General features: G+C 46.9%; 1 protein-coding gene across 4 annotated transcripts in view; it reads left to right on the top strand.

Moving 5' to 3' along the window:
• Positions 1-23240, top strand: part of HERC2 (HECT and RLD domain containing E3 ubiquitin protein ligase 2) — a 1448528-nt gene that overhangs the window by 499695 nt on the left and 925593 nt on the right. For all 4 annotated transcript variants that reach the window (XM_069204283.1, XM_069204284.1, XM_069204285.1 and 1 more), the window contains exon 37: positions 23006-23198. In XM_069204283.1, the coding sequence (XP_069060384.1) occupies positions 23006-23198 (193 nt within the window). The remainder of the gene's footprint in view (positions 1-23005; positions 23199-23240) is intronic.

The following is a 23240-nucleotide window of genomic DNA, read 5'->3' as shown; positions in this document are numbered from 1 at the left end:
ATCCAGAGTTAGGGAAGACACATTTGATTCTAGGAATCTCAACAGGATGGTCCCTCATTACAAGCCTGGGGATGACATCCATAAATGGATTTCTGCTGTAGAGAGGGCTAGTAAAGTCCAGAAGGTCCTTCAGAGGAAGTGGGTAGCTATCCTGTAGCTCTTCCTCGTAGACAAAGGCAGAGACAAACGTCTGCCAGTTAGATTAGAGGCTGCAGCCAACTACCAAGTCTTGAACGAGGCCCTGATTGATAGGTTTGGGCTCACACTGAGGAGTATAGGATTACGTTCAGAGAAACTCAGGAGTCCTCTCAAGATTGGGTAGATTTTGTTGATTGTGCAGTTAAGACTCTGAAAGGCTGGTTACATGGTAGTAGTGTGTATGACTATGAAGGGCTGTACAATCCTATCATGAGAGAGCACATACTTAACAGATGTATGTTTGACAAACTGCACCTGTATCTGATGGACTCTGATGTGTGGGGTGACCAAAAGAAGAATGCTTCTAAATCTCAGGAGAGGGATGGGGACAAATCTAAAGAATAACAAGAGTCTTCTACTGGTCCACAAAATACTTCTGGGGGTGGGGCCAAGTCCTCCTCCTCTTCCAACAAGAAACCTTGGTGCTTTTTGTGTAAGGAAAAATGCAGTAGGACAGATTATAGCAACTGTCCTAAGAAAAGCAGCAATAACACTACTTCTACTAATCCCCGTGCACCTAGCAAAAGTACTGGTACTTCTACCAATAGTGTACCAGGGTCCACCTTGGGTACTGCAGTGGAATCTGGCCTTCTCATAGAAACAGCTGAGGCTGTCCTAATATCAGAGTGTGGCATCGACCTTGCAACTCAGGCTTACTGGCCTCACAAAATGAGGAAATACAGGCAGTTCCCCCTCATAAATGGTATTGAGGTAGGCACTTACAGGGACACGTGTCTGTGTCACCATCATGGTGACTGAAAAACTGATGTCTCCTGAGAAAATCTAACTTGGTCACAATTACCAAGTCATCAGTGCTGATAACATCACAAAGTGCCACCCCAAGGCAGTTGTTAACTTTAGCTGGTTGGGGGTAGGTGGGTGCGTTACTGGTCCTAAAACAGTTGTGGTATCCTCTTCTATACCTGTAGAATATCTAATGGGCAGTGATTTGGAGACCTCAGCCTAGGCTGAAGTGGAGGTACAGGCCCATGAAGTAATGCTGGGGCATCCCTGCAAATGTGTTTCTGACAACCAGAGCATATGCCAGGAAACAGGGAGTATCAGGAGCTCTGGAGCCTAAAACTATGGACCAGCCAGCTCCCAAGAAGAGAGGTAGGAAAGGTAAGAAATTATCCTCTGCCCAAATTTCATGTGAGGATCAGTCTCCTCAGGGAGATGATCTTGCCCATTGTGAGGAGCCTACACCAGAGGAGCTTGGGGCACACACGGCAGAGCTCTTGGATGGAGGGGAATTTGGAGCAGAAATCCTGCCCCTCTCAGGCACCAAGCGCTGCAGAATAAGCAGGGGATGTCAGTGTTTCCCACATGATCTATTGGGAAAATGGGCTCCTTTATTCTGAAACCAGGGACCCCAAGCCTGTTGCAACCAGGAGGTTGGTCATACACCAGGAGTTTAGGGAGTTCTTATAGACTGCACAGGCAAAACTAGGGGGATCCTCTAAGGAACCCCCATAGTACATGATATCGTGCAATGAGCGCTGGAATTGGCGTAGTTGCATGATTCCATCATGTTTGATACCATACATACCTAGGAGAAGCCATTAGGTAGTTGGACCACTCGTGTTGACCAGTGTCTACTACGTACCTTAAAATGGCTTCCCCACATTTACAGGGAATGGAGTCTGAGGTTTGTAGGGGTACCCTGCTCATAAAGGGGTACTCTCGCACTTGGGGACATGCACCCTGCTTTTGGGATGAAGGGGCTACCAGAGGGGTGACTTACACTGTCTAAGTGTAGTGACCATGATATATGACAAACCTTATATCTGAAGTGAAAGGTGCATGCACCATTTCACGTAATCTGCAATGGCCTGCCTGAAGACACAGTTTGCATGGCCTCCCATGGGTGACACAATACGTGCTCTAGCCCATTGGTGTCCTCTGGTGTACAAATGCCCTGGGTACCTTAGTGCCCCATACTAGGGACATACATGGGTGCACCAGTATGTCAGTTGTGGGGTGTAAACGTTTACCAGCAGCCAAGGTTAGAGGAGCGAGCACAGACACTGGGGTCCTGATTAGCAGGATCCCAGTGCACACCAGTATAAACACAGTGACACCAGCAGACGGTGGGGGTAACTGTGTCAGAAAGATGGTACCTCCCTACACTTCCTACTTCAGATACCTCACCTTATAATACTCCCCAGGTATGAGGCTGAAAATTGAAAACTTTCACTATAGAAGTGCTCCCTTGTGCAACTAGGTATCATCGTGTAGCTTTGTGCTGCTCCCCACCTCCATGAGTGTTGAAGCAGACCCCCATATAAGCACCACCCGTGCGTGGTGACATCAGTTACTTTCTTTCTTCTCCATTCAGTGTGAATCTGAAGCTCCATTTTTAACTTTAGCAGTTTCCCAGCTGTCTCTGAACGATTTCACAAGTGTGCTGTGGAACAATGATCCCACTCAAAACTAAAGGTTTCAACCTCTGCTGTGCCTTCAGGAAACAGATGTTGTTGTCTGACCTGCAGAAGTTGTCTCTTTGTTGTCTGAGTTCGGCTCATTATTGTAAATTGTGCAGTAAGTGCACCCTTATGCTCTTGTGTACCCAAAGACAACCTGCTCATAACAGGTATTTGTGGCCTTCCCATAGCTCCTGCTCACATTCAAGTTGTAGGTGGGACCTTGTCCTAGGGGTGTTCCCACAACCGTTAAACTTTACACTCAGAGTCCTTTGGGAAGTCGTACGAAGTCCAAATACAAGCAGAAGAAAGCAAAATGGGACTCAACCTCATCCCTCTACTCTGAAACCAAAGAGAAGGAGCTAAGTTATGATGATGTCAGATTAACCCCTTTGAATTCTCCGGCCACAGAACCAATTCCCCTGTGTTTGCTCCAATCTGCCTCAAGATTCCTGGGCCCATGTTGATCCTGTAGCAGATTGAGCCCTTTATGGGGCCATGATGTTAATTTTCAGTGTGCCTTTGGCTTACTCTGGTGCCTTTGGGGGTCTATGAAACTGGAGGATCTTCCAATTGGGTTACCACTGATTGGTCCTTCTCTGGTGCTGTCTGTCCTCTTGGTACCAGTTACTGCGCCGGCACCAGTGCAGATACCAACTTCTTCTCTGACCCAAAAATTCACTGCAGTCCCCTGTACCCTGACACCAGTGCTGACACTAGTAACAATGGAGTATGGTCTTGTGCTTACACCTGAGTGTGTCAGGCACTGAATCAATTTCGGGCTCAAGCCTGGCTGATGTCATATTACAAAATTACAAAAGTGCAGTGGTTGTTATGAAACCTAGTTGGAGCCTACTGCCTCTTCTACGTTGCACGTATTTGCAGAGATTCCATTATCACTTTGGGCCTGACTGATCCTATACCAGGGAAGAGGGTGCCCCAGTATGTTGATTTTGATGTTGATATTGATGATGATGTTGATGGTAATGAAGAGGATGACTTGCTCCCCCCTGACTATACAAATGATATGTTATATATTGAGCTACACAGTGTCCGTGGGCTTCAATCTAAGCCAGACTTGCTACTTGAGCAACTGACCGAGCAGGGTTTCTCATTTGCAGTGGTGGTCCAAACACATCTGATGCACTTGAATCACAGCTACTCTTAGTTGAAACCAAAACCAGTTTTCAGAGATATGGAAGCCTAGGCTAGTAACTTTCTTCATTAAAGATGCCTTCACAGATATGTTGATGGCCATTTGGTTGAAGCCTTGTTTTTGCCAGCCTGTGAAAAAGGCTGATTGAGATGCGTCACAGATCAGTACAAGATGACTCAGATTTTCTCATCAAGGCCCCCCACTCCTCAGAGTCTTCTTGTACAGAGCTTGACCATTCAGTTGAACCCTAACTCGTTTCCTACCACACCTCCAGGCTGGATCGACAATCCAAGAGGGTTGGTGCTGTAGGCAAGCATATGTTTCCTTTTACCCATCTACCACTGTGCTTAATAAATGCTGTTTGTTTCCTGTGCTGTTACACACACATGCCCTGTGGATTATTGCCAGTGAGATCTTGCCAGGGGGTGCACAATACATTAGGGCCTCTTTGTCCCAGACGATCCATGATGGAGGGAGAGAAGAGTCGGTACTAGTGTTGTCCTCCATCAACAAGAGTAGATGCGTTCTACAGGATTCTGCTGTGATGTAGAGACCTCCCTTCTGCATGTGCTTTCGATGGGTCACGCCTTTTCAGTGAGAAGGTCAGATTCCTCTTCCACTGCTACACCGCTACAAAGGCCACAACCCACTTTAATTTGCCTTAGTGGTGCATGCCCTACCAGTGGGGCCAAAATTCAATGTTTCCTCCCAAGTTGGCGATGCATCACGTCCAACACATGGGTTTTACCGATCGTCCAAAATGGCTATGCTCTGCCTTTTCTTTCTGATCTGCCAGCTATTCTTCGCACACCAGAGTGAATTTGAGATATGCATCTGTGCCATCTTTCACAGAAGGTGCTTTTATTGCACTCCACGGATGGTACTGAAATGTGCCTTATTCAGAAAGAGAAGGGAGTTGCGTTCTCACAATTTCCTTGTTCCGAAAAAGGCCAGGGGCCTCGTGTCCATTCTGGACTTTTGGTTTCTGAATGCCTTCCTGTGAAAGGCAGGAAGAGTGAGAATGTTTGCACTGGCCCAAATCCAGTCTGCTCTGGACCCGGATGATTGGATGGTGTCCTTGGATGTGCAGAAATCATGTTTTCATCTGCCTGTTCTTCAGTCCCCAGACTTTAGATGCACTTCAAGGTCTGCCAGGTGCATTTTCAGTTTGCTCAGTTACACTTTGACTTTCCCAACACCTCTCAAAAGTTCATGAAAGTGATGGCAGTGGTCACAGCTCATTTTTGCAGGTCGAGCATTCTAGTATTCTGTTCCTTGTCAACTGGCTCTTTAAAGTGGGTGTGCCACAGTTTTTTGTGGATCACCTCCAGTCAATGGCGAACCTCTTGACATTGTTAGGGTTCATTTTCATCGAGCTGCTATCCAACCTGACTGCTTTGCAGAGAGGCTTTCATTCATTGGCACAATCCCGAAAACAGTTCAGATTTTCCCCCAATCGCAATGAGTCCAGTACATTAGACCTATGATCCAGATGTTTTAGGCTTGTTCATGGATCAGTATGAGAGGACCTCTATCACTTATTGACGGATGTGCCCTTGCTGAGCTGGAGAAGGTCATCTGGGGGAAATGGAGGTCAAAGGACTCTGGTCTCTGCCAGAGGGCTGGCTCGACATCAGTCTATTGGAGCTGCAGGCCATTTGTCCGACTCTGAAGACCATGAGAGGCGAGTGCAGGTTTTTATGGTCTACACAATGCCCATGTATTACTGCAACTGTCAGAGAAGAATGGGGTCCTGGGTCTTGTGTCAGGAGGCCATGTACCGTTGGAGGTTATTGAAACACCTAGACCATTTTTCTGATCAAGGACCATCCTGCCAGAGTGAATAAACTGAGCAGACGACTTTCAGCTGATCACAAGTGGCTGTTATATTCTAGGTGGCACAGAAAATCCTCCAAGAGTGCATAAAACCCTGGCTAGATCTTTTTGCCACTGCCAAGAACATGCAGTGTTTAAAGTTTTGTGCTTGCAGCTTCGGGTTTGAGATGCATTCTAGCTTGAGTGGAACACTGGACTCCTTTACTCTTTACTACTCCTGTCTAACCTGCCCTGAGCTTTGGGTTGGAGATACATTGTAACTGGAGTGGAACACGGGACTCCTTTACTCTTTATTACTCCTGCCTATCCTGCCCGTAGTTCTGAAAAACGATCATAAATGACTAGGCTCAAGTCATCCTAGTGGCTCCGGAGTTGGGTCAGGAACATGTGGTACCCAGGCCTTCTGGCTATGAGTATCTGTCCTCTGATCAGGGAGCTGCTTCACGAGGACCTCCCGTCTTAGCAACAGGGCATGGTCCTTCACCCATGCCTGCACAGTCAAAACCTTCCCCAAGAATTTGCAGTGCATTGCCACCTGAAACTAGGACAACCCCCTCCTCTACCACCTTCAAAAAAGAAGTAAAAACACTTCTGATGAGCAGATACCTTCAGGAGCTGTCCTAACTCACTCAGCTTGACTAGTTGCTAGTGGTCCTCTCCTGGTTCCTTGATCTACCAAGATGAATTGTTTCATCTGTATTTCTATTGTTTCTTGCATATGTGTAGGAAGTTGGCTCTGCATATACTATTTCAAAGTATGAATAGTGTGCACAGAGTCCAAGGGTTCCCCTTAAAGGTAAGATAGTGGCAAAAAAGATAATTCTAATGCTCTATTTTGTGGTAGTGTGGTCGAGCAGTAGGCTTATCAGAGGGTAGTGTTAAGCATTTGTTGTACACACACAGGCAATAAATGAGGAACACACACTCAAAGTCTTACTCCAGGCCAATAGGTTTTTATATTGAAAAATATATTTTCTTAGTTTATTTTAAGAACCACATGTTCAAGATTTACAGTTAATACTTTAAATGTAAGGTACTTCACTTAGATACTTTAGGAGCTTTGAATGAAAACAATATCATATACAGTCTTTGTAAAAATGGCAATAAGCTATTTTCAAAGTGGACACAGTGCAAAAATCAACAGTTCCTGGGGGAGGTAAGTAAAGGTTAGTTTTGAAGGTAAGTAGAACACTTACAAGTCTCACGTTTGGGGCATAGGCAGCCCACCGTTGGGGGTTCAAGGCAACCCCAAATTACCACACCAGCAGCTCAGGGCCGGTCAGGTGCAGAGGTCAAAGAGGTGCCCAAAACACATAGGTGCCTATGGAGAACAGGGGTGCTCCGGTTCCAGTCTGCCAGCAGGTAAGTACTTGCGTCCTCGGGGGGCAGACCAGGGGGGTTTTGTAGAGCACCGGGGGGGGGGGGGGGACACGAGAAGGCACACAAAGTACACCCTCAGCAGCACAGGGGCGGCCGGGAGCAGTGAGCAAAGCAGGCGTTGGGTTTTAGATTGAAAAAAGTGGAGGGACCGGGGGTCACTCTACCGTTGCGGGCACAGGGGGGTCTTCTCAGGACAGCCACCACCTGGGCTAGGCAGAGGGTCGCCTCGGGGTCGCTCTTGCACTGAAGTTCGGTTCCTTCAGGTCCATGGGACTGCGGGTACAGCGTTGGGTCCCTTGTTACAGGCAGTTGCGGTCAGGGGATCCTCTGGATTCTCTCTGCTGGCGTCGCTGTGGGGGCTCAGGGGTGATCATCTGTGGTTACTCACGGGCTCGCAGTCGCCGGGGAGACCTCCCTGAGGTGTTGGTTTTCTGCAGGTCGAGCCGGGGGCGTCGGGTGCAGAGTGTGAAGTCTCACGTTTCTGGCAGGAAACGTGCAGTCTTTGGAAGTTGCTTCTTTGTTGCAAAGAAGTTGCAGGTTTTGAACAGGGCCGCTGTTCACAGGAGTTTCTTGGTTCTGTAGTCCAGGGCAGTCCTCTGAGGCTTCAGAGGTCGCTGGTCCCTGTCGAATGCGTCGCTGGAGCAGGTTTTCGAAGTTGGAGACAGGCCGGTAGGGCTGGGGCCAATTCAGTTGTTGTGTTCCTCCTTCTCTGCAGGCTTGTAGGTCAGCAGTCCTTCTTCTTTCCTCAGGTTGCAGGAATTTGATTTCCTGGGATCTGGGGAGTCCCTAAATACTGAATTTAGAGGTATGTTTAGGTCTGGGAGGGCAGTAGCCAATGGCTACTGTCCTTGAGGGTGGCTACACCCTCTTTGTGCCTCCTCCCTGAGGGGGAGGGATGCACATCCCTATTCCTATTGGGGGAATCCACCAAAACCAAGATGGAGGATTTCTCAAGGCAGGGGTCACCTCAGCTCAGGGCGCCTTAGGGGCTGTACTGACTGGTGGGTGACTCCTCCTTGTTTTTCTCATTATCTCCCCTGGACTCGCCGCCAAAAGTGGGGGCTGTGTCCAGGGGGCTGGCATCTCCACTAGCTGGAGTGCCCTGGGGCATTGTAACACGAAGCCTGAGCATTTGAGGCTCACTGCTAGTTGTTACAGTTCCTGCAGGGGGGAGGTGTTAAGCACCTCCACCCAGAGCAGGCTTTTGTTTCTGTCCTCAGAGAGCACAAAGGATCTCACCCCAGGGGGTCAGAAACTCGTCTGTCAACAGCAGGCTGGCACAGACCAGTCAGTCCGGCACTGAAGGATTGGGTAAAATACAGGGGGCATCTCTAAGATGCCCTCTGTGTGCATTTTTTAATAAATCCAACACTGGCATCAGTGTGGGTTTATTATTCTGAGAAGTTTGATATGGTATAGCCATTATGGAGCTGTGGAGTTCGTTTTTGACAAACTCCCAGACCATATACTTAATATGGCCACACTGCACTTACAATGTCTAAGAATGGACTTAGACACTGTAGGGGCATATTGCTCATGCAGCTATACCCTCACCTGTGGTATAGTGCACCCTACCTTAGGGCTGCAAGGCCCGCTAGAGGGGTGCATTACCTAGGCCACAGGCAGTATTTTGTGTGCATGGCACCCTGAGGGGGATGCCATGTCGACTTTGCCCTTTTCTCCCCACCAACACACACAATCTGCAATGGCAGTTTGCATGTGTTAGGTGAGGGGTCCTTAAGGGTGGCACAACAACATGCTGCAGTCCTTAGAGACCTTCTCTGGTCACAGGGCTCTTGGTACCACTGGTACCTTTTATAAGGGACGTATCTGTGTGCCAATTGTGGAAACAATGGTACACTTTTAGTGAAAGAACACTGGTGCTGGAGCCTGGTTAGCAGGGTCCCAGCACACTTCTCAGTCAAGTCAGCATCAGGCAAAAAGTGGGGGGTAACTGCAACAGGGAGCCATTTTCCTACAGTATGCACTTACCTTTGTGCTTTCTCTCTAGTGTATATGATCTGAACACTAAATGTACAGTGCTCTGATACCCTGATTGGTCTTGTTTGTGCTATTTAAAACTCTTAAAATAACAAAATAGCTAAAAGATGGATGTCATCCTTGTCCCCACAAAGTTTATTCTGGTCTCTGGTACAAATTTGCGTCCCTGTGTGGCATTCGCAAGACTCACAAATTGCAAGCAAAGCTGTTGGACGTCCTTTAATTTGTTTTATCTATGGTCTACCAAGGCCCTGCAGTGGACACTATTAGTGGTTATTTATCTCCCCTTTGGCCTTTCTACACTTGCCGGACCAACCATTGTTTTTTTATACCATCTTTTGTGATGAGGTTTGTTAAAGGTTTGACACACATGTTCCCTCTCAAACCTTTTTTGATTCCACAGTGGGACCTTTATTTGGTCATAAGGTTTCTAGTGCATACACCTTACAAGCGGATGCCTAGGTGCTTGATGCATCTCCTAACCTTAAAGAACTCCTTCCTCATTTTGTTTATTTCAGCTCATCCTCTGGGTGAACTTCAGTCACTTTCAGTGCAACCTTACAATACACAATACCACCTTTTCCCCCTAAAATTGTTGCTGAGGACTGTGGCACCTTCTCACCAAAAGTCATGACTCCCATTCATGTTTTGCAATCCGTCGGTCTACTAGAGTTCTTTACTCTCCCTCACCCCTCAAAAGAGGAAGAGAGGCTCAGTTGGTTATACCCCAAAAGGGATTTAAGCTTTTACATTGATTGTTCCAAGGACCACTCCTGTGGCTCATAGAGTCTGAGGGCACAAACAGGAAAATAAGAAACTGAGATCTGTGTGCAGATCTGACGCTTATATGTGGCTCTGCTCCGTCACTTTGAGAACAATATTAAGTTAACACAGAGCTGTATGGTGCCTTCTAGGGGAACAGTGACCACTGCTGAAAAAACGTTTCTAGATTGTCTGGTCCCTGGGTAGTAAAATGAAGTGAGGAAACTGCAGTTAGAGTATCCAGCCAAATGAGTGTTGCTGAATGTAAGTAAAGTGTTTATTTGCAGCTTACAGTGCTGTAGATCCATACGCACCCTTTCACCTCTAAAGATACAATCACAGTACACGGTCTATTTTTCTGAAAATATATTCCTCTACCATTACAAATACAATTTACTGCCTTTAATCTTTACTCCTACTTACACTTACCCAAAGGACAAAAATACAATTTCTGATGGATACAAATACCTGTGGATTCCTCATCTTATGAATTCTCCCAATGCACCAGCATTCAACGGAAATTGTTCTTCCCAGTTCTCTGTCGACGAGGACGTCACGATTGCCTGACTCCCACGCGATTCCGTCTGACGTCATCGTGGCAATAAATGGTCCTCGCTGACGTCAGTTCTCTTTTTTCAGTGCCTTTGAAGCATAACGTTTTTTTCCTAGCTCTTGGGAGTTACTCTTACCGAAGGTGTTTAATTGTAGGTTACAATGTCTCCTCCTCGGAACTCCGGATTCAAGCCTTGTAGGGAGTGCGGGGGCGCAGGTCGGTGACAGACCTGCACAATGACTGCCTGTGGTGCTTGAGTTCTGAGCACGATGTGGAGGAGTGTGATTCATGCTAGAGGATGACCCCGAAGGCGCTCAAGGAGTGGGAGGCCAAACTCTTTTTGGCCAAGGCAAAGAAGAAGGAGAAGCATAGGAGTCATCGGAGGTCTTCTTCCAGAAAATCCTCGAGGTCGCACAAGAAACGGCATCGGTATGATTCCCGGCGTTGTTCGATAGAGGTCGGTCCTGATCGAGGTCTCCATCAAGTTGGCGTCGTGCGACGTGAGAGGTTAGTACGATGGCGACTCCATCACCCCAGAGTCCTCAAGCTCTACCGGTCCCTTCAGTCTTTGAGGTGGTTGGGCCTCAGGAGAGTCCTCGCTTTTTGCCTGGAGTGCAATCGGACGTTCCGGATCCGGTGCCGGCACCACAGGAGGAACAGTGGTATCCAGCCTTCCCTGCTCCAGGTGAGGATCCAGGGGCATTTTTAAATGCCTTTTCAACATCTTTAATTCTATGGCCCCTGCTGGTGCACCGGCTGGTCCCACAGGTCCTTTGGCCTTTTCAATAGGAGCTCCGGCTCCATAAAGACCGGTGCCGTTTATGCCCTTTTGCCCTGTGGAGGGTGTTGGTCAGGCGCCGATACCATTGGTGTCGCCAGGAAGACCTTCGACACCGGTGACGTCACCTACGTGATCAATGGTGCCGATGACATCGCCCCATACTCATTCGACGCCAGTGAAGCAGGCCTGCGTGTCATCGGCGCTAATGGATTCGGTTTTGGCGTCGGATGGATCCGTAGAGCGGGGTGTGTCTCCTGGTCCGTGTCAGCAAGATCTTCCATGTCGACGCCAAGAATAGAGGCCAGGTTAAGTTCAAGGAGAAAGGCTTTCACGCTTTTAGAGGAACAAGAGTATCAGAGGCAACTCCTGGAGGAAGGAGAAATTGCTGAGCCCCTGGGGGACGATCAGGGTTTGGACTCGGCAAGTGGACTAGATACTTCCCGTCAGTGGGATCTAGCCTCTCTCGGGGAATTTACAGAGGAGGCAGCTTCTTTTCATACTGTGGTAAGGAAAGCGGCAGATTTTCTGGACCTCCCACTACCATCTGCAGAGGTCAAGAATAATATCTTAACTGAGGCCTTCCATCCTGCTTCAGCTGCTGCGGAGCCACTACTGCCTTTTAACAGTGCTCTTACAGAGCCTATTCTGGAGGTCTGGAAGAAGCCTGTGACTTCGTCTGCTGTTAGCAGATCGGTTGCAAGGAGGTATAGAGTGGCTCCGGGGGACCCAGGTTTTCTGTCAAAACATCCAACTCCAGAGAGTTTGGTGGTCCAGGCTTCATGCTCGTCTCATTAGGCTCCTGGTTCCTTCCTTGGCACGCTTTCAGACAGGGAATCCAAGAGGATGGAGCAGTCGGCCAAAAATACCTTTTCTTCATGTAGGATGGCCCTCAAATCTGCCAATGCGACTTGTGTTTTGGGCAGATACATACATACATGCTCTGATGGACGCAGCCAAGACTGTGCTACCGGATCTGCCTTAGGAGATGCAGGGACTCCTGTCGGATGCTCAGGCTGCTGCTATGCAAGTCATACAGTCGGGTCTGGACACTACAGACTCTGTGGCCAGAGCGATGGGCACTTCCATTGTCACCAGAACACATGCATGGTTGAGGTCTTCTGGGTTCTCGACGGATGTCCAGACGACCCTCTTGGACCTGCCCTTTGATGGGGACAAATTGTTTGGGGCTAAAGCTGACTCTGCATTAATGCGCTTTAAGGATAGTAGGGCTACTGCCAAGTTCTTGGGCCAGCAGGCTTCCACCACATTCAGATCCTTTAGGAGGTTTAGGGGTTTCGGACGAGGAGCTTCCTTTCATGAGACCCCAACCAGCAGGCCAACAACCCTTAAGTATGCCCTATAGATACTAGAGAGTGCAGGGTAGTGTTAGAACAAGAGGGGCCACCCAGAAGCACCCTGCCTCTTCCTCTTCCTCTGGGGGTTGCAGCAAGGAAAGCAGCCTTAGTTCTCCGCCCATTACGTCTCATGTTTCTCCTGTAGGGGGAAAGTTATTTGATTTTCTCTGCGGTGGGAGTTAATCACATCGGACTCCTGGGTGCTCAATATTGTGGGGAAAGGTTATGCCCTTCCTTTTAGGGAGTTTCCCCATCCCATCCCTCCCCGTCCATCCTTTTGCACAGAAGACCATCTCCTGTTGTTACAGCTGGAAGTTCTAGTCCTTTTATCAAAAGGTACAGTGGAGATGGTTCCAGAGCAGGAAAGGGGTCAGGGTTGTTATTCAAGATATTTCCTGATCCCCAAGAAGGATGGTCGTTTGAGGCCTATCCTGGATCTGAGGGTTTTGAATTTGTTCCTCAAACAGGACAAATTCAAAATGCTGACCCTAGCGCAGGTGCTTCAGGCGTTGAACGAAGAGGATTGGATGGTGTTGGTCGACTTGCAGGATGCTTACTTTCATATCCCTATTCTCAAGTCACACACGAAGTATCTCCGGTTTGTGGTGGGATCGCAACACTACCAGTTTGCGTTCCTTCCGTTTGGTCTTACTTCCGCACCTTGAGTCTTCACAAAGGTGATGGCGTGGTTGCAGCAAGTCTCAGGAGGAAGGGAATAGCAGTATTCCCTTACCTGGACGATTGGTTGATCAGTGCCAATTCTCCAGAGCTCATGCTGCATCTACTGCGGATGACAACCCAGTTATTGTTCGATCTGGGCTTTTCAACAAACATGCCCAAATCTCACCTGGAAATCTCTCAGCGCCTCCTGTTCATAGGGGCAGTACTGGACACAACATTGGATTGGGCCTTTCCTCCGCCTCAGCGGATTCAGGACATTCAGGCCTTGATTCCAATGTTTCAAAGTGGATCGGTTGTTCCAGTCCTCAAGGTCCTTTCTCTGCTCAGTCTGTTTGCTTCAAGCATTCTGTTGGTCACTCATGCACGCTGGCACATGAGGGCTCTTCAGTGGTGCCTCTGCAGGCAGTTGTTTCAGCACAAAGGGGATCTTGAGGAGTCGATACCGATCTCCAGAGACACTGCAGCAGACCTACAATGATGGGCTGTGGACGGCAACCTTTCCCAAGGAAGGCTGTTTTCACTACCGCCTCCAGTGGCCACGCTTATAACGGATGCCTCCACTCTAGGGTGGGGAGCTCATCTGGTGGACCTGGAGGTCAAAGGTCATTGGTCTCCAGTGGAACAGATGTTTCATATCAATCTGTTGGATTGCGGCGATATGTCTGCTTTCAAGGCCTTCCTCCCTTCCCTTCGCGGTCAGTCGGCCCAAGTCCTGACTGACAACACTGCCACGATTTGGTATATAAATAAACAGGGAGGAGTAGGGTCGTACCTGCTCTGCAGAGAGGCTCTGCGGCTCTGGTCCTGAGCTCAGGACCATCAGATTTGCTTAGTAGCAAACCATCTGGCCGGAGTTCTGAATGTGCGTGCGGATAGTCTCAGTCGGCATTTCTCAGCCAATCACGAGGCGGCTCTATCCAGACCTGACCCATTACATCTTCCAGATGTGGGAGTTTCCTCAGGTAGACCTGTTTGCCACTCGGGAGAATGCGCCATGCCCGTTGCTCTGCAGCCTCCAGTATCCGGTGCAAGGAACGTTGGGGGATGTGTTTCAGATGTCCTGGAACGGCCAGTTGCTTTACGCGTTTCCTCCCATACCCTTGATTCCTCGGGTTCTGAGGAAGATTCGCCAAGACTGGGCCCAAGTCATCTTAATAGCTCTGGATTGGCTGAGAAGGATGTGGTACACAGATCTTCACTAGCTTTCACTGTGCCCTCCACTCCGTATCCCTCACAGGGCAGACCTCCTCTCGCTGTTGCAGGGGCAGGTTCTACACCCCACCTCCAGAGCCTGTACCTTCATGCCTGGAGATTGAACAGAGCAATCTGAGTTCCTTTTCTCTCCCGCCAGAAGTGGTGGACATTATTTTATCTGCCAGACGACACTCCACCAAGACTGTCTATGCTGGCAGATGGGCAAAATTTGTTGATTGGTGTGGAGAGAAGCAAATTGATCCCTTACGAGCCCATTTGTCGGATGTTTTATTGTTTGCATTGTCCTTGGCGCAGAAGGGTTGTGCAGTTGCGACTGTCAAGGGCTATTTATTGGCACTGTCGGCTTTTCTGTGCCTTCCTGACCAACCTTCCTTGTTTAAGTCCCCTATAGTTGTAAGGTTCTTAAAAGGACTAACCAATAGGTTTCCTCCCACTCCCTTTGTTATGCCTCTGGGATTTGAATTTGGTTATCACTTTTCAGATGGGTTCACCGTTTGAACCTTTTCATTCTTGCCCATTAAGGCTTTTGGTTTTAAAGAAAGTTTTCCTCACAGCCATCACGTCTGCTAGGCGTGTGAGTGAGCTTCAGGCTCTTAGTGTTAAACCCCCTTTCACATCTTTTCATGCAGACAAGGTGGTACTGAGAACCAGGGCGGCTTTCCTACCAAAGATAGTTACTCCCTTTCATATGGGGCAATCCATCACACTCTTGTCCTTTTACCCTCCTCCCCATCCATCAAAAGAGGAGGAGAGACTGCATCGGCTTGACCCAAGGAGGGCTTTAAGCTTTTATATTGAAAGGACCAGAGAATTTCGAGTGGACGATCAACTCTTCATTGGCTGTGTGGGGAAGAGGAAAGGCAATGCCGTTCATAAGAGAACGCTGTCCAGGTGGGTCATTCTTTGTATTAAAATCTGTTATTCTTTGGCAAATAGGGATCCTCCTGTTGGAATTAGGGCCCATTCCACCAGGGATAAGTCTGCTTCTTCAGCCTTGGCAAGAGGTGTTCCAGTGGCTGACATTTGTAAGGCCGCAACTTGGGCTTCCCTCCATACTTTCGCTAAGCGTTATTGCTTGGACTCGGAGGTTAGGAGGGATGGCCATTTTGCACAGTTGGTGCTGCAGGATTTCTTGGTGTAACCACACAGGCACCCACCTCCGAGTGCGGTACTTCTTTGGGACTCTATTCATAAGATGAGGAATCCACAGGTAGTTCTATCCATCAGAAGAACAAGTTACTTGCCTTCGGTAATGCTTTTTCTGGTGGATACACTAGCTACCTGTGGATTCCTCACGGTCCCACCCGCCTCCCCGTTGCCTGTTTCGTCACACCAAGTTTTCTTTGGGTGAATGTGTGTGTGTGTGTATAAATATATATATATATATATATATATGTTTGATGGCATGTGTAGCTGCAGATACACATGCTTTGCACATCCCGCCGTCTAGTGTTGGGCTCGGAGTGTTACAAGTTGTTTTTCTTCTAAGAAGTCTTTTCGAGTCACGAGATGGAGGGACTCCTCCCCTTTCGGCTCCATTGCGCATGGGCGTCGACTCCATCTTAGATTGTTTTTTTTTCCGCCATCGGGTTCGGACGTGTTCCTTTTCGCTCCGTGTTTCGGGTCGGAAAGTTAGTTAGAATCTCTGAAAAATCGTCGGTATTGTTTGCGTTCGGTATCGGGTTAGTTACAACAGATAGACACCGACCTTTGAAGAGATCCGGTGGCCCTTCGGGGTTTTTTCGATCCCCCGTCAGGGCCTGGTCGGCCCGGCCACGTGTCTCTTCAAGGCTGATGGAACGGACCCCATTCCGCTTCTGCCCAAAATGTCATAACAAGTATCCGTATACAGATCAGCATCTGGTCTGTAACATGTGTCCAGAGCACAAGGAGGATACCTGTGAAGCCTGTCGAGCGTTTCGGTCGAGGAAGACATTAAGAGACCGAAGAGCGAGAAGACTGCAGATGGCGTCGGTGCCGACAGGACAAGGCCGTTTCGAGGAGGAAGAAGAAACCTTCTCCATCCAGGAATCTGACTAGGACGAGCTCGATCCCGAAGAAACGCCAAAAACCGTGAGTAAGACGTCGAAACATAAAACTCACGAGAAGACAACAAAAGCCCAGGGGACGCCACCGCCAACAGGCCATGGCTTAATCTGAAAAATAGGTGACAGATCATCGGCACCGAAAAAGGGCACGCTTGTGGCAAAGTCATCCGACTCCGATTGAGATACCGCCACACAGCAATCTCGGGCCAGAGACAGCGGCTCCGAGCAGATTCGGCACCGAGACAGTGGCACCGAAATGGGTCGGCACCGAGACACCATGACGCCGAAAATAAAGAAGGTTTCCTCGGAGCCCAAAAAGGCGACCGAAAAGGTTTCGATTCCGAAACATCCAGACTCTGAACCGAAAACAGGTTCCTACACAGAGGAACAGGGATTGTCCTCCCAGATGCAAGGACATAAGTTCGGAGAAGAACTTGAATCAGTAGAGCCAGCATACACTCAAAGAAGGCTCCACATTCAAAAAGACACAGGGAAGATAAGCACTCTTCCCCCAATTAAGATGAAAAGAAGACTTGCCTTTCAAGAAAAGGACAAGCAACCACAGGCAAAGGTGGCAAGACAAACAACTCCACCACCATCTCCACCACCATCAATGCACACATCACCGGTAGCCACTCCACCACTGATGCAATCCCCGACTCATACTGGAATAAGTCAAGATGATCCCAACGCATGGGACCTTTATGATGCTCCTGTATCAGATAACAGCCCAGATTGTTACCCTGCGAGGCTGTCGCCACCTGAAGACAGTACATCCTACACGCAGGTGGTCTCAAGAGCTGCTGCTTTTCATAACGTCACCTTGCATGCAGAACCGATTGAGGATGACTTTTTGTTTAATACACTCTCCTCCACTCATAGCCAATACCAAAGCTTACCTATGCTCCCGGGAATGCTAAAACATTCCAAACAAATATTTCAGGATCCTGTAAAAGGCAGAGCCATAACTCCAAGGGTGGAGAAGAAGTACAAGCCACCGGCAACAGACCCTGTTTATATTACGCAGCAATTAACACCAGACTCTGTGGTTGTCGGGGCAGCTCGCAAGAGAGCAAACTCTCATACCTCGGGAGACGCACCACCTCCAGACAAGGAGAGTCGCAAATTCGATGCTGCGGGTAAAAGGGTTGCAGCACAAGCAGCAAACCAATGGCGCATTGCCAACTCACAAGCACTTTTGGCAAGATACGATAGAGCTCATTGGGACGAAATGCAGCATTTCATAGAACACTTACCCAAAGAGTTCCAGAAAAGGGCACAACAAGTGGTGGAAGAGGGACAAAGTATCTCCAATAATCAGATACGGTTAGCAATGGATGCAGCAGATACGGCTGCAAGGACAGTAAATACTGCAATAACCATAAGGAGACACGCATGGTTGCGTACGTCAGGATTCAAGCCGGAAATACAACAAGCCGTGCTGAATATGCCCTTTAATGAACAGCAGTTGTTTGGGCCGGAAGTCGACACTGCTTTTGAGAAACTCAAAAAAGATACTGATATGGCAAAAGCCATCGGCGCACTCTACTCCCCACAGAGCAGAGGCACATTTCGCAAAACACAATTTAGGGGAGGGTTTCGAGGTCAACCTACAGAGGCCACAACCTCACAAACAAGGCCCACTTATCAAAGCCAATATCAGCGGGGAAGTTTTCAGGGACAATATAGAGGGTGACAATTCCAAAAGAATAGAGGGAAGTTCCAAAGCCCCAAAACTCCTCAAAACAAGCAGTGACTTCCAAGTCACCAATCCCCAACACATAACACCTGTGGGGGGGAGACTAAGCAAATTTTACAAACATTGGGAGGAGATAACAACAGACACTTGGGTACTGGCAATTATCCAGCATGGTTATTGCATAGAATTTCTCAAATTCCCTCCAAACGTCCCACCGAAAACACACAATATGTCAAAACAACATATAGATCTTCTAGGACTAGAAGTTCAGGCATTGCTACAGAAAGAAGCAATAGAATTAGTACCAAACCAACAGAAAGGAACAGGAGTTTACTCTCTGTACTTTCTCATACCCAAAAAAGACAAGAGTCTGAGACCTATATTAGATCTCAGAACATTAAATACCTACATCATATCAGATCACTTTCACATGGTGACATTACAGGACGTAATCCCACTGCTCAAACAACAAGACTACATGACAACACTAGACCTAAAGGATGCATATCTCCATATACCGATACATCCTTCACACAGAAAGTACTTAAGGTTTGTATTCCAAGGGGTACATTACCAATTCAAGGTGTTGCCATTCGGAATAACAACTGCGCCAAGAGTTTTTACAAAATGCCTGGCAGTCGTAGCTGCACATATCAGAAGGCAGCAAATACATGTGTTCCCGTACCTAGACGATTGGTTGATCAAAACCAACACGCTAGAACGGTGTTCACAACACACAAAGTATGTCATAGACACCCTCCACAAACTAGGTTTCTCAATCAACTACACAAAGTCACACCTTCTGCCGTGTCAAACACAGCAATACTGAGGGGCGACAATCAACACAGCAAAAGGGATTGCCACTCCAAGCCCACAAAGGGTTCAGGCATTTCACAATGTAATACAGGCCATGTATCCAAAACAAAAAATACAAGTCAAAATGGTGATGAAACTCCTAGGCATGATGTCCTCATGCATAGCCATTGTCCCAAACGCAAGGTTGCACATGCGGCCCTTACAACAGTGCCTAGCATCACAATGGTCACAGGCACAGGGTCAACTTCTAGATCTAGTGTTGGTAGACCGCCAAACATACACCTTGCTTCAATGGTGGAACAGTATACATTTAAACCAAGGGCGGCCTTTCCAAGACCCAGTGCCACAATATGTAATAACGACAGATGCCTCCATGATAGGGTGGGGAGCACACCTCAATCAACACAGCATCCAAGGACAATGGGACACTCAGCAAAAACAGTTTCACATAAATCACTTAGAACTATTGGCAGTATTTCTAGCGCTGAAAGCATTTCAACCCATAATAAGCCACAAACACATTCTTGTCAAAACAGACAACATGACAACGATGTATTACCTAAACAAACAGGGAGGGACACACTCAACACAGTTGTGTCTCCTGGCACAGAGAATATGGCATTGGGCGATTCACAACCACATTCGCCTAATAGCACAATTTATTCCAGGAATTCAGAATCAGTTAGCAGACAATCTCTCTCTGGATCACCAACAGATCACCCCCAAATACTGAACACTTACTTCCAGAGTTGGGGAACACCACAAATAGATCTATTTGCAACAAAAGGAAAACGCAAAATGCCGAAACTTCGCATCCAGGTACCCACAAGATCAGTCTCTGGGCAATGCGTTATGGATGAGTTGGTCAGGGATATTTGCTTACGCTTTTCCCCCTCTCCCACTCCTTCCATATCTGGTAAACAAGTTGTCAAAACAAACTCGGACTCATACTAATAGCGCCAACATGGGCAAGACAACCTTGGTACACAACACTACTAGACCTCTCAGTAGTGCCTCATGTCAAACTACCAAACAGACCAGATCTGTTAACGCAAAACAAACAACAGATCAGAAACCCAAATCCAGCATCGCTGAATCTAGCAATTTGGCTCCTGAAGTCCTAGAGTTCGGACACTTAGACCTTACACAGGAATGTATGGAGGTCATACAAAAAGCTAGGAAACCTACCACTAGACATTGCTATGCAAATAAGTGGAAAAGATGTGTTTATTACTGTTATAATAATCAAATTCAACCCTTACACGCATCTGCCAAAGACATCGTAAGATACTTACTACATTTGCAAAAGTCAAAGCTAGCTTTTTCTTCCATTAAGATACATCTTACCGCAATTTCAGCTTACCTGCAAATTACGCACTCAACTTCACCATTTAGGATACCAGTCATAAAAGCGTTCATGGAAGGCCTAAAGAGAATTATACCACCAAGAACACCACCAGTTCCTTCATGGAACCTCAACATTGTCTTAACACGACTCATGGGTCCACCTTTTGAGCCCATGCACTCTTGTGAAATGCAATACTTAACATGGAAAGTTGCATTTTTAATTGCCATCACATCTCTAAGAAGAGTAAGTGAGATTCAAGCATTTACCATACAAGAACCATTTATTCAAATACACAAGCAAAAAGTAGTTCTACGGACAAATCCTAAATTTTTACCAAAAGTCATTTCACCGTTCACTTGAATCAAACAGTAGAATTACCAGTGTTCTTCCCACAACCAGATTCTGTAGCTGAAAGAGCACTACATACATTAGACATCAAAAGAGCGTTAATGTACTACATTGACAGAACAAAACAAATTCGGAAAACAAAACAATTTGTTGCTTTCCAAAAAACCTCATGCAGGAAATCCAATTTCCAAACAAGGCATTGCTAGATGGATAGTTAAATGCATTCAAACCTGCTATCTCAAAGCAAAAAAAGAACTGCCTATTACACCAAAGGCACACTCGACTAGAAAGAAAGGTGCTACCATTGCCTTTCTAGGAAATATTCCAATGACTGAAATATGTAAGGCAGCCACATGGTCTACGCCTCATACGTTTACCAAACACTACTGCGTGGATGTGTTAACAGCACAACAAGCCACAGTAGGACAAGCAGTACTACGAACTTTGTTTCAAACAACTTCAACTCCTACAGGCTGAACCACCGCTTTTGGGGAGATAACTGCTTACTAGTCTATGCAAAGCATGTGTATCTGCAGCTACACATGCCATTGAACGGAAAATGTCACTTACCTAGTGTACATCTGTTCGTGGCATGAGTCGCTGCAGATTCACATGCGCCCACCCGCCTCCCCGGGAGCCTGTAGCCGTTTCGAAGTTGATCTTGAGCATTTGCAAATTTGTAAATATAACACTTTAAACTACATTATGTAGATACATATTCACTCCATTGCATGGGCACTATTACTATAATACACAACTCCTACCTCACCCTCTGCGGGGAAATCAATCTAAGATTGAGTCGACGCCCATGCGCAATGGAGCCGAAAGGGGAGGAGTCCCTCGATCTCGTGACTCGAAAAGACTTCTTCGAAGAAAAACAACTTGTAACACTCCGAGCCCAACACTAGACGGCGGGATGTGCAAAGCATGTGAATCTGCAGCGACTCATGCCACAAACAGATGTACACTGGGTAAGTGACATTTTCCATATATATATATTTGTTTTTATTGTTTATATTTGAAAATATATTATGTATTTTATTTGATTGATGTATTTATGTTGAGTGTGTGATGTCTGTAATCACCCGTTCACCTCAAAGGCACGTAAAAAATGGTGAAAACTGACGTCAGCACACCGGTGAGGACCTCTTATGGCCACAATAACGTCAGACGGAGTGGCGTGGGAGTCTGGCAATTGTGACGTCAACGTAGAGAGCAGAGAAGAAAAATTTCCGTTGAATGCTGGTGCGTTGGGAGAATTCATAAGGTGAGGAATCCACAGGTAGCTAGTGTATCCACCAGAAAAAGCGTTACCAAAGGTAAGTAACTTGTTCTTGCGGTGGAGTCTGTGTTCTGGTGCATTATGGGTTTGGTGGTAGATTTCACAAGTCACCTTGAAACTGAAACCTCTCCTTGAAAGAAAAACAACTCGCAACATCCACAATTTAACACTAGATATCAGGAGTATGGACATCATGTGATATATATACCGCATGCTGCAGACTGTAACACTGTTTTTGTGATACATTGCATGGAGGAACATTGATAGTCCTAAAGGGGAAACAAACATATAGAACTGACTTTTAGATAATGCTGTTGCTGACCTGTAATCCTTATATCCCTAAAAGGAGTCTAGTTGATAAATATTTTTAACTTGTCGTTTGAAAAACAAACTTGTGTTGAAATGCAGCAGCATCGTGATCATGCACACCAGCAGTACATGGCCTCCCAACTATATGTAGTGTTTTGGGGACCTCTCACCCCTGGTAGGAACCCCAGCAAACATGCAAGTGTTGGTTCTTGTATACGTAGGGTACACTGTTTAAGGATTTTCACTATGTTGCTTTACAGTGTAGCTAGTTTTGAGTCAATACACTACTGAAGATGAGGTCCAATAATGATGATTTCTGTTATTCCACTATCATTGAAACGAGAAATGTATGCAGTGTAGATCACTTTAAAATGGCCTCAGGTGTAATTCAATAAATGCAAGCATACTTTGGCCCCTTTTTCTGCGATGTCCCTTTCAGGCCTAAATGATCCAGAAACCTTTGGTTCAAATCAGGTAGAAATGTGGTGAGATTGCCTTCTTGTATGGGTAAGATGCGATTCGGTCACGATATGTTCTTTTGTTTAGTAAACAAGCTCATCCTACAAAGAGGTGTGCCAAGAACTTGTTTCTCAAAGATTGGTTGTTCTAACTGCAGTTTTATTTCCTTCCAAAAGTTTAGTATTCATAGCAGTGCCTTTTTAAAGTTTCACTACTGTCAATTGTTCTGTGCCTTAAAAGCATGTAAAAATAAACTTTTGTATCAGCATGTGGCTAGGGTATGTCAAAAATAGTCTTCAGAAAGAACACAGTAGCATTTTTTGTAAGCTAACCTCTCTTGTCATTGATTTTCTAGGATGGCCCACCTCCAGGCTTGGGCCGTGTAATTGGAGAATTAGGAGAAGATGGCTGGATCAGAGTTCAGTGGGATACTGGAAGCACAAACTCATACAGAATGGGCAAAGAGGGAAAATATGACCTGAAATTGGCTGAGCCACCACCTACAACACAGACCACAACCGAGGATTCAGACACAGAAGATGATTCTGGTAAGCATCTTGTAAGAATTGTTATGATTAATGTTTTAGTTA

This window comes from Pleurodeles waltl, chromosome 8 (assembly GCF_031143425.1).
Source record: "Pleurodeles waltl isolate 20211129_DDA chromosome 8, aPleWal1.hap1.20221129, whole genome shotgun sequence".
NCBI lineage: Eukaryota > Metazoa > Chordata > Amphibia > Caudata > Salamandridae > Pleurodeles > Pleurodeles waltl.
The sequence above is the reverse complement of the archived record's forward strand: the minus strand, read 5'-3'. Positions and strand labels throughout refer to the sequence as shown.